This window comes from Protopterus annectens, chromosome 8.part0, assembly GCF_019279795.1.
Source record: "Protopterus annectens isolate FY-2018-M chromosome 8.part0, PAN1.0, whole genome shotgun sequence".
Taxonomy (NCBI): Eukaryota; Metazoa; Chordata; order Ceratodontiformes; family Protopteridae; genus Protopterus; species Protopterus annectens.
Genome location: NC_056741.1, coordinates 218321835 through 218334565, shown reverse-complemented (window position 1 = coordinate 218334565; position 12731 = coordinate 218321835). Strand labels below are relative to the sequence as shown.

Below are 12731 nucleotides of genomic sequence, written 5' to 3'. Positions count from 1 at the left end.
TAATAATATTTCTGGAAAAACAAAGCACACCTGGTTATCAGACAACTAAATGAATATGCATATTGTGAATGTGCAAGCCCTACCTACTTGTAAGATTAGACTATAGGATGAACCCACCAACTCAATTTGCTAAGTATATTCTCCCATAAATTTACAGATCACAATCATGACATGGCAACACACATGTCTTTATTAGTCTCTTTCCTTATGTGTAGCCTCTGCAAAGACTGAAAAACAAACAAATAGTGGCTTATAAACCAAGTTATGCAGATAAATCTGCATCCCATGGCTGGGGAACCAACTCAAAACAGCTCTGCAAAGACTGAAGGAAACCAGGAGGCCATTCAAGCAATAGCAATAAGTAATAACGTTTCTGGAAAAACAAAGCACACCTGGTATCAGACAACTGAGTATGCAAGGCCTACGCATCTGTAAGAATAGCTCATGCAGCATTGCACTAATTAATTGTCATCTAAGTTTTAATGGTTGTGAGTTCAATTCCAACCAGTATAAAATATACCAAACAGGCCTTCTACATTGCATATATTGAATAGTTGCAACCCTAACTTGTAATACCTTGTCATCATGCCAGGCAGAGAGTGTGAATTCATAAACCAAATTTAAAATAGTTACAGTTCCTGTAGAAGGTTTGTTAAGAATGAGAGTCATTGATATTATAAAATTCATATGACAGTAAATAAAGGCCTCACACATTTACAGCTGCATGTAAATAATCATAGCAATTCATCTGTAATACATAATGACTATGACCTTAACATTAAATAAATATTCGTAATACATTTGTTGTCATTTCTCTCCCCATCTTCGTTCTTGCTGTCCTGTGCAATATTTTGTTATTTTATCTCTTAAATATTTGCAACATCCATTGCTGCCCCATTATGATTGCCAGCACATAGAGCTAGACACTCCACACTGGCTTGGATCGCAGTCTCTCCATAGGTGAATGTGATGGCACCACCATTGGCACTAGAGGCACCCAGAACTTCTGAGTGACCATCTGTTAGTGCTGCCTCCACACCTGTTGCACTACCAGCATCATCTGCATCAGGTAGCTGCACCCTAAGGGCTGGTACATTGGTACCCACCAGGAGCAGTAACTCCGGAGGTGGAGATTATTTTACCTGACAGATGCTGGTAAGGCAGATGGAAGAGATCATGGAGGGGGGTCTCAGTACCTCAATCAGCCGTATGGAGAAGATCCAACACAAAATTGTGAAATTGCTGCCCCATCCAACACTGCCTGAGGTTTCCAGGACAGGAGAAAGTAGTGACAGTTCTGAGGGTAAAGACAAGTTTCCCACTGTGTCTATATGGAATGATATGCACAAACCCAATACTTATTGCCACTCACGGTGTTTCCCTTCCCCTCACTCATGTGTCTATCACTATCCCTGTCTGTGGTGTATGTCTTGTATGTCTGTCTCTGATAGCTGTCCTACCCTAGATACCTAACTACCTTCTTCAACATTTCTTCTTCTTAGAAAAAAATATATACATACACTTCACACATACCTCTCCACTTTGTCTGTGTGTGTGTGTGTGTGTGTGTGTGTGTGTGTGTGTGTGTGTGTGTGTGTGTGTGTGTGTGTGTGTGTGTGTGTGTGTGTGTGTGTGTGTGTGTGTGTGTGTATTACCTAATTTGGTCAAATTGTTCACACATCATTGTTGTTATTCATATTCATCATTTATTTTGCGAGTCTCCAAATTTGTCTAAATTCGTTGTAAATATGCTTTCTTACCTTGTGAAAAAGTGAATAGATATGGCCCTATCCCACCAAAATACTGCTCATTTAGCCTACCCCATTCTCAACAAATCTTCATCTTTGTCCTATTATCCCATTTCACACCTGTAATCTGCTCAAAAAAGCAATGCAAACACTACAAGCATGGCCATAAATGGCTTATATACACAAATCACTATTTCTGTACTCAACATTTATGTGATGTTTGGCATTAAGCAGCAAGGCTTACTTCTAGTTCTCGACCTATAGCTAAAACTAGGAACATTTCCTATGCACGTCATAGATCATGTAAATACGCTTGGCAGCATTTTGCATTAGTAAGTGATTCTGACTGAATGAAGATAATCTATGTTGATTCTGTTCTCTGTGAATTTCATAGCAATATGAGGTGTCCCTTTCCGTCTTTTTGGTGCATTGCTCTTTGTTACCATGTGTGTGTGTGTAATTGTCTCACATTTTTATTCTCATTCAGAAACTGTGTACCATTGAATAGGTACACTTAAACTCATATTGGTAGACTTATATGAATGCCTACAATATTAAAACCAGGTGCATTTATGCCTTGTTATGATTCTGTAGATCTTATAAATGAATATATGGCTATCTCTTTTATTTTATCTAAAATGTATTTCTATTGTTTTTCAGCTGCATCTTTCCTGCAATTTTTTTGCCTTTTCTTTTCTTATAAAATATATGGCACCTATCTTTAATATAAACATACCTCTCAAACTCTAAACAGTAGCAATCTGGACAAAGCCAAAAATAATAGGAGACAAAGGCCCAAATCATGGACAATTTTAAATATTCCTCTTATAAACTTAAAATGTTAACAGAATAGTAGGTTATGTATTACCATGCCTTTTTCTGTAGAAATGAAGTCTGTAACTCAAATACTTTTCACTATCTAGTGACTTCAGTAGGCCAACTATGCATAACACATTATAGCAAAAACTATGAAGAGGGAGACTTCACCCCCACACCTCCCCCAGTGTGGGGAGCTGTGCCCCCCACACCCCCTAACTAAATATACTAACTCCGAAATTGCACTTCAGTCGGGAAAAGGGCAGATTTAAAAGAATGGACAACCGATTTATTTCCCTTGGAAAGAAATCAATGATTTGGCCATTCACTTAAGTGCAGGTTCGACACATATTTGTCGATGAAAGGTTAGTCAACATTTCGGTTGTTCGTCTAGATAATATAGACCCCAAGTCTGAGTAAAAAGCTTTTGTTGCCAGCTACTTATGTGGTAAAATTGTGGAAAATTGGAAGTAATACATCTGGTAGTCATCTCTGTGAATGTGTGTAGATTTTATTTGTACAACTTACAATACATTGTGATGTCATCCAAAACTACTATATTTAGTGTTTTTAGACTCTGTGTGAATCTAGGTGTTACCTTTGTACAAATCCAGTATAGGACATTTAGAATAATAAGGTAATGTTTTTAGCTAAGGTTTTGGTTATACGTACATAAATGAGAATGCTGTACAAAGTTTATTGCTTGTGCTATTTCAATCTTAGATTTTCTTGGAAAGATCAGATGACATTAGTTTTGGTGGTTAATTTTAACTCTAAATGATTAGTTAAATGCATTGGTCAAAATAATGCATGATTATAGAATATTAAGTGGAGTCTGCATTCAGTCATTAGCTGTCAACAAAATGAATAACGGTGTATTCATAAATAATACAGTTCTACATTTCTAATATGCTTTTGCTTAAACAGAAAGGTATTTTAAATGTACTCCCTTTCAAAAATCCATTATATAAAGTATTTATGAGTAAGTACATTTCTTTTAAACTTAGTCATAAATATATTCTGTTATTTCTTTTCCTCAAAATGTTCATTCAGCAAAGAAATATGATTAAAATTGTTCTCATATGAAAGAAGAAATACACTTATAAAGGGATGTGCTTGCCCAATAATTTGAATAATGATTGCATGTTAACTTTAATTTATTTAAGCAAAATCTTATATTTATATGCCTCTATTTCAGTGTGTGGAAATCTTTCAAATCCACCCCAGCCTATCCAGAGAATCATTAAAGGAGAATTTGCAGAAGAAGGAAATTTTCCATGGCAGGTCTTCTTTGAGGTGCCACGAGGTGGTGGAGCACTGATTGGGGAACAGTGGGTACTTACTGCAGCACATGTAGCGGAACAAGATGGACTTATAATGTACATTGGGACAATCAATGTTGGAAGAGATGCATTGAAAGCTGCCACTGAAATTAAACCTGAAAAGGTTTTTCTACATCCAAATTATACCAACTACCCAGAAGGAGAAAAGCGTTACAACTATGACAATGATATTGCTCTGATTAAACTTAAGGATAAAGTTAAAATGGGGAACCGTATCTCCCCTATATGTATTCCTAATGCGACTGATGACTTTGATTTGCAGCAAGGAAGACTGGGCTTCATTTCAGGGTGGGGGCGTACTGAAAAAGGATATCTGAGCCAGCGACTGAGGTATGCAGAAATCCCTGCAGAAGATATAAAAACTTGCAAGCATCATATATTTCAAAAGAATGAGCCAGAGGCAAAGAAATTTGTCTTTACAGATAATATGTTCTGTGCTGGTCTTAAAGGTATGGATAGCTGCCAGGGAGATAGTGGGGGAGCTTATGCATTTAAAAGTGATAGCAATACTTACTTTGTCGGTGGCATAGTGTCATGGGGGGTTGAATGTGGTAGTTATGGGTTTTATACAAAGGTGAACAAGTATATTGACTGGCTCAGTAAAACTATTACTGAAAACAGTAATGCATGATCTGGTTAGAACAATAGTAAAATAACCATTTGTTAATAAATAATTTTTAAATTTCCTTAAAACACTACAAATATGGACATGAATTTTCTTTAAATATGCATGAACTGAGGAAAGATAAGATGGATATGTATGATATACTGTCTAACTGTAAATGTTTGGGACTAATACAGATTGTAAACTAAATCTGAATAAAGAAAATGCCACTTTTAGTGCATTATAATCTTTATTGACATAAATTATTATATAGTCTATAAACATTGGTGCTTCTGGCATCTTACTTAGTAAAAAAAGAAGCATATGAATATAAAATACATCAGACTCAGGAGATGCTCCGAATTAAACTGCTTTTCTAAGCTGTTAATGGTATCAGCATTTTTATTTAGAAATGTAGATGGAATTCAGTGAGAGGAAATTGTACTTTTTCTCTTACACCACTGTTCATTTGTAATTTAGTCTGTGTTATGAAATAGTTGGGATGGAGTGCTCATCTCTAATTATATGCTGTCTATTTTCAGCTGTGTTTAAAGGAAATCACAAATATATGGCCCCAGATGTGTTGTTTTACTTCATAATAAAATATGTTATATCAGCAATAAGAGCATTTTACATGTAGTGCTTACATATCTTCATATTAAATGAATATAATGAGAGCATGTAAATATAATGAGAACATTTACTTGCAAAAAGTTATGAATTACAGATGCATGACAGATGAAAATGAGTTCACTAACATAGTCACAGTTGTTCTATAGGCTGACTACTCAAAGAATACCAGCATTATGAATTGTATTACTTCTCCAGAAAGCTGAAATTAGATTGTATTTCATACCTCACATTGTTGTCCAGAACATGTCACTATTTAACAGGTACTGTCTTTTCTTGGTAGTTATGCATACCTCCCAATCATACCAAATTACTCAGTTTTTACTGTGTTTTGGGGTCCAAAACATGGGGTGCCACGATTCTCGAGTGGCACCCCTTAATTTCTGAATTTCCTGCCTGTTTTTTTTTTTTAATTTTTTTTTTCAGGCTTTTTGAGCTGATGTCATCATGTGCACGATGACATCAGCTCTGTGAGACGGCCTGCCAGCTTGTCAGATAACGTGTGTGTGCGTGCATTCATTTTCCGGCTGTTTTTTTTTTTTCTAATTGAGAACAGAATGGCTACAAGAGCAGAACGGTTGCACGGGGGCAATGGAAGGAAAATGGAGGAGGAGTCTAGAAGAAGTGGTTTCTGAGAACAGAGAAATGGAGTGGTTGCACAAATTATGCTGTGGAGAGAACGGAGTGGATGTGGAGTGTGGGCAATGGAAGGAGAGCAGAGGAGGCTTGCCTAGAAATTGTTTCTGACCAAGAACAGAGTGGCTGCACAGATTGCGTGTGTGTATGTTTTGAGAGGTATGTGCAACATGAATGTAAATGCCACTTACTACTCTTAGGTAGGTATTACATTTATTTATTTATTTATTTTTTGCAAAACATTTTTTGTCAGAACCGTTCAAACTTTGAATGGTTGGTCTAGGACCTTAAAATCTCTCTGTAATGTTATGGATCATACTGCAAAAAGCATATTGAGAGTACTGACACATGTTCTTAAATAACCACGTCCATTGTGGTGATTTATTTGTTGTAGTCTCAAAATGTAGTTACATTTTTTTGGGGAAAAAAAAATGAAAAGAAAAACAAATGCACCAGTTAAGATTTGTTTCAGTGCATCAGAGTTTTGGGAATTATCTTAATTAGTGATCCATTTCTAATGATAAAATATGGAAGCATATAGGTATTAAGAGTCATTTCACAACATCAGAAGTGTGAAAGTGAAGCTTGCACCTGCATTTTCACTCTGTCTATAGTCCCTCCCCTCACACAATGACACATTGCTTTAATCCATGATAAACATTGCCTTCCTAACATCTCCCAAGCTAAAACATTGAGAGCGAACACTGAAAACAAGCAGCAGTGAGGCAGAGGTGTGAAATTATAGAAATAGGGGTGTAGTGGAGTATTTTGTTACAGAGTGGGTGTATCACTAAATGAAGCTGAAGAATAGAGAGGAGTTTATAGGTGCGTACTAGGCTAATGACCACTGGGCCTTTTTAGGCCTAGCCATGAATTGCCAATAAGTTAGCATGGAAACCTTAACAGAGTTTCAAGTCCACAGTTGGTGTTGTGTAATGTTCGCATGGGGAATGAGGTGCCATTAAAATGGTGACCCTAATTTGGTTCATTTTCAAAATTTAAGGGAAACCCTTTGCAGACTGACTTTAATGATTTTGATGATGTGAAATAAATCCTTTAATGGTTTAGCTACACACACACACACACACACACACACACACACACACACACACACACACACACACACATACGTGCGTGCGCGCACACACACAAGCACTATAAAGCTGAATTGCTTTCTGTGTGCTAAACAGAACAGCATATCTATGACTATCTTTTTAATGTCAAGCAATTTATTTGTCATAACAAAAGTAAAAAAAAAACTAAAAAGCATATTTTGAACCTGTATACTCACATTGGACAGTTTGCTACCTTCACGGCCCATCATTTAATCATACTAACTGTATGGTTACATAACAGTGTGAAAAGTATTGAATGGCAGTCTCACACAATGAGGTCACTGTAAATAATACAAGTGTATCAGCTTTTAGTGTACTACAGTGATGAAAATGTGATGAAAAACTAATCACCAAACATCAGACTGAGCAACTGAAGGACAATTTGCTTAATCCCCATGTATTTTCCATACTCTAGATCTGCAGTTTCAGCATCCTTATACTTTTACAATACATCACCTCACTGTTATAAATGAATTATAATTGTACTCCACTGGCAATATTTTACAAGTCACAAGTAGATAGTCGTTTGGTGTTTAATTTGAACCCCTGCCCACCTTAAGTCATATTAGGCCCTACCCCTATCCATAACCCTACCCTTGCCCATGGTTAGCGCTTTCACATCACAGATGCTTCATCAGACCATGAATAAATCAAATTCAAACTATATATATATATATATATATATATATATATATATATATATATATATATATATATATATATATATATGCCTTCATGCTCTATTAAATCATTATTAATTAATTACACCTGATCAAAATAATCAAGTTAAAGAAGAAGCATAAAAACAATTCTTACTCAATCTGGGACATATTGTCATTCTAACATATATCAAATTTAACACTTCATAACTAAAATGAAAAATAAAACATATATATATATAAATAAATATAAATGTATAAATATATAAATGTGTATATAAATATTAAACCTTATAAATGTGTTTTCAGGTAAGGTTTGATCAATGCCGTGTCATTAAGCCCTGGTTCTTTTTCAGCCTGCAATTCAATTATCCATTTTAATTCTCAAGTACACTAAATTCTTTGTTCTCCATCTCAACAACCTAGAGAAAGTTTTACCAATAAAATCCTACATATTCACTTGGAATATGCTGGGAACATCAGAACGGTACAAAATGTAATAGATAGAAATTGGTCTATCCTGCAGTCAGATCCTGAGATAGCTAAGATAGTTGGCCTGAAACCTAAGTTCTGTTATAAAAACAAAAAGAATCTTAAGAGACTATTGTGTCAATCTAAAAGGTCAAAGAATGAGGTATATGGTCTTAGCAAATGTGGACAGTGCAGCATCTGTAACATACTGAGTAATAATAGGGTTTCTATATATCCCAAAAACCAATAAGAAATATGAGTTTAGAGTAAAAGCAGATTGCAGAGCAAGGAATTTAGTGTACTTGGTTGTTTGTTCAGTCTGTCCTGCTTTCTATCTGGGCAAGACCACTCGCTCACTAAGAGAAAGGGTCAGAGAACATTTAACAGCTATTAGAAATAGTGAACCATATAGAAGTGCCCTAGCTAGACATATTATTTGTGAAGGTACAACAGACCACTTTCAATTCAAAGTTGTTGAATGCATTCAGCAAGATTTAAGATTGGGAGACATGAAAAATAAATTAGAGTTAAGTGAGTTAAAATGGATAATTGAATTGCAGGCTGAAAAAGAACCTGGGCTTAATGAAAGGACATCAGTCAAACCTTATTTAAAAACATGACATTTATAAAATTTAATATTTATATACACATTTATATTTTTATACATATATATTTATTTTTGTATATATATATTTTTTTATTTTTCATTTTAGTTATGAAATGTTAAATTTGATATATGTTAGACTGGCAATATGTTCCAGATTAAGTAAGAATTGTTTTTATGCTTCGTCTTTAACTTGATTGTTTTAATCAGGTGTAATTAATTAATAATGATTTAATAAAGCGTGAAGGCATATATATATATATATATATATATATATATATATATATATATATATATATATATATATATATATATATATATATATATATATATATATATATATATATATATAGTTTGAATTTGATTTATTCATGGTCTGATGAAGCATCTGTTATGTGAAATCACTAACCATATTAAAGCTTTTTATATCTTTCCTGCTATGTTTCTCCCTCTTATTCATTTTATTGGAAGTATTATTCGTTGGTTTGAGAGGGAGTTAATCCAGAGTGGCTGCACTATTGACTTTCAAACTTCATCATTTGCATAACAGACACTCTTCTGAACCAATGTGCTGTGCTTGCAACTGAACAAGGAAAATCAGCAAAAAACTGCAGCTTCCAGGAAGTTGAAACAAAATTAAAATATCAGTTTTATGAAAATTGCAAAATGAGCAATAAACTTTTATTTTAAATGTTTTAGTATATGGGGGTTTGCAAACTGTAAGGGTCAAAGAAACCATAATTAATTCTCTATACTATATGTTGTCCTTTAAACTTTTCATACACTTCTCAACCATATAAAGGACCGGGTATCCAAAAGCTTGCTATTAATGTTATTATTTTACTAAACATGATATTTAACAATTCTTTGAACTTTCTGGAAAATGTCATTTTCTTATCTAGATAGGTATATTTACTGCACAGCAGAAAAATAGGAACTGGATGTAGTTTTTTCTAAAACTGGTTGTGAGTAAGGAACTCTAAGGCCTGCTATAAAAGCAAACTGGGAAGAATGTAATACACAACCTTGAGGATTCAATAAAATCCATTTAGGTTCTGTGTATAGCCTATATGGACTGTATTGATATACATGGCTATAGTTTATCCTCAGCAGTGCACTATATATATGAATTATGGTGCGTTACCAAGGGAGAGCATAGTAACATAGATACTGAATCCATGTAAGCAGCAGTGTAGAGGCTATCCTGTAATTGTGGACTGCCCAGACACAGTACCTTTCAGCTTGTTAGCCTGGCTGAAAGGTGAACACCAGATTTTACTACAAGAAATTGCAATTTAAGTTATTTTTTTGTTTATGTGCTGTTTCAGTGGTGAGGCATGGTGCTTAGTGATGCCAAGCATCACTTACACATACAAAGCAGACATCTGGTATATATCTAAAAATAGAAACCAGATGTAATCAATTCTCTTTTTTTGTTTGTTTTTTTTTTCTGCTTGTTTGCATGGAGCTAAGCTTAGCACTCCTTACAGATACAGTAGACATCTGCTAGACATCAAAAATCAAAACTGGATGTATTGTTGTAGTATTGAGGTGCTGAGCAATGTGCAGACCCACACAGCTAAGCTGTGCGAAGCTAACAGGCACCTTAGTAGTATATGTGCAGATATACTAGTTCTCTTCACTATCCAAGTGGCTGGATAGGTGGAGTCATGACCTATAGTGTAGTAGGTCCTTGGTTCAAGGCCTGAACAGTCATGCTTTTTACATTATTTGCTGTGAAAATGTGTCAGGTGACTGAAACATCAGTTTAATTCAAAATTTTAAAAAAGTTACATTGAGAAAAGCTGCACAATGTTAAGCAGCACTTTGACATGGTCTTCAGTCTATTCCTGTTTGCATGTTGCTAAGCTTTGTTTAAATATGGTTTGTACATGTTTGTGCAATACTAAGCAACATGGAGATTTTTTTTGAAAGTTTCAGTATGACGTGCAAGGGTGGGAATGTAGCCTATTTAAAAACCAATAGGCGAGGATTTCACATCATTCTTTGGAGTAATCACTTGGCTGTGGATATGGCTGCTGCTGTTGGAAAAGGAGTGTGCTTTTGGGCAAAGAGGTGGGGTGTGTAGGAGTCCAGAGTTATGAACCATCAATCCCGGCTGCTGCAGGGTGACTACCAGAGCTCAGAGTGTAAGTCTGAGGCCTGGAATCAATTGGTCAGGGAACTTACCAGTGCTACTGGTATCCTCCTCACCTGTGAACAGTGTCATCACTATGACGACCTGAGGCATAAGAAGAGGTGAACCTTGGACAGCTTGGTCCAAGAAGATAGGGCTTAAACCCCACAGATATGTCAGTATGTTTGGAAGTATTTTATAAGTATACAAGCTGAATTTGGGCAAAACTGGTATGCATAATGGCTTGCTTCTCTTACCACAGCTGCAGAAGAAAGGGCTCGCAATGTCCAATCCCATGCAGGGTGCCTGGCTAGGACAGCCAATCATATGGTAAATAGGAAAACATCAAAGTAAATAACTTAATGCATAATGTAATTATACAATAAATTAATTACAGAGTTTGCAGGCTTAACAGTCAGGTATGACATACCTGGGATATCATAGATCTTTATTAATTTGTCACTGCCTACTTGAAATGGTAAAGCAAGTTAAAGCAAGGAAGCATGCAGTAATGTGTAGTATAACTACCAAACATCAGATAGTATTGGGACCTACCCAAATCAAGAGTCACTGTTCTGGTCTGCTCATTGTCTGAAGTATGCTGTAGTTTGCAATCAATAAAAGAACAGGACATATGGGTTACTTATCAGATGTCCTATCAAGTTATCCATGGTCTACATGCCAGAGTTGAAGCAACATTACTCAAAAAATTGTAAAGGGTGATGGTGCTTTGATATGTAATGTTGTCAAATAACGTGTTCACTATTCCTGTATTCACTGCATGTGTGTCCTAATCTGACACCAGTCAACTGTTACATATACATTAATAATGCATCAACAAATTTCAGAAATGCATGTAGTATAGTACTCAGATTAAGTGTCAAGACTCAGTTCATATAATTTTCCAGAGATCTGCTGTAGATAGCACTCAGTAAATGAAAAGGGCATGTGGTTAGGTCAACAGATGTCCTACACATCCATACAAGTGTGTAACTGCCAGATGTCATATGACATTAATCATTAGAGTGTAAAAGGAGATGGTGCTTTGATAACTGCTGTTTTCAACTAAAGTCCTCATTATTCATGTGTTCACTTGTTCACTGCATTTGGTTTCCAATGTGATACAATGCACAGCTATGCATGTGTGTAAATTTATAATTTCACACACAATGTTGCAATAAAAGTCTTAAAAGAGATGGTGTTTTGAGAATTCATTATATTGAAATAAACATTATTCCTGTAGTCACTGCATGTCATTTCTAATCCCATGGCATCAATGGAGAAATGACCAGCTGTCTAGTGTATTTAGTGTACATGAACAAACCTCTCAACTGTCATGATTTTGAAGAATGTAATGACTAGTACCCTATGTGTCTGGTCCTTGATTAAGAGATACATGACACTACTTGGAATGAAATTTATTGAAAGATCTGTTATCAGAACACCTTGCTACTAATGTATGAACACACTATGTGAAACAACATTTCTTGTAGTTGTGTCTGTATATTACCATTTGTTAGTGTTTAGCCCATACTGTCCCATGCTAACAGGTTGAGAGCTATGTACATGCAATATCATCTGTACAATATTTGGAGTCACTGTACTCACAACTAAAATCACACATTGATGTGCCTCTCGCCAGGCTGTATGAGAAAAAGATCACAGTCAGCTTTCTGTGAGGTGGCAGGATATGCCACATGAGACATGCACTCATGTCTGTCAACATCAGGTACCATTATGAGTACATCATACTTCCTGTTGGTATGTACGACCTGAGGTATACCTCTCTGGACTGTATGTGGAGAAATGATTGAGCTTACAGACTATGTGCCTCAGGCAGGTATGCCTTTGGCCTTCAGATGCCTTTTACCATCATCTGGGATGATGACTCATTAAAAAAAGGTACATGAGTGACTTCAATAATTGCCTCAGTGTGTGGTGTCATCCACAGATACTGTGTCCAGTGCA

The 12731-nt window shown here is 35.6% G+C and overlaps 1 protein-coding gene across 1 annotated transcript in view; it reads left to right on the top strand.

The window, feature by feature from the left end:
• LOC122808706 (complement C1s subcomponent-like) overlaps nucleotides 1-5131 on the top strand; it is a 453323-nt gene extending 448192 nt beyond the window's left edge. Inside the window, exon 11 of the mRNA XM_044079695.1 lies at nucleotides 3763-5131. Within this exon, the coding sequence (XP_043935630.1) occupies nucleotides 3763-4538 (776 nt within the window). The 3' untranslated portion in view covers nucleotides 4539-5131. The remainder of the gene's footprint in view (nucleotides 1-3762) is intronic.
• Nucleotides 5132-12731: the final 7600 nt, after the last annotated feature.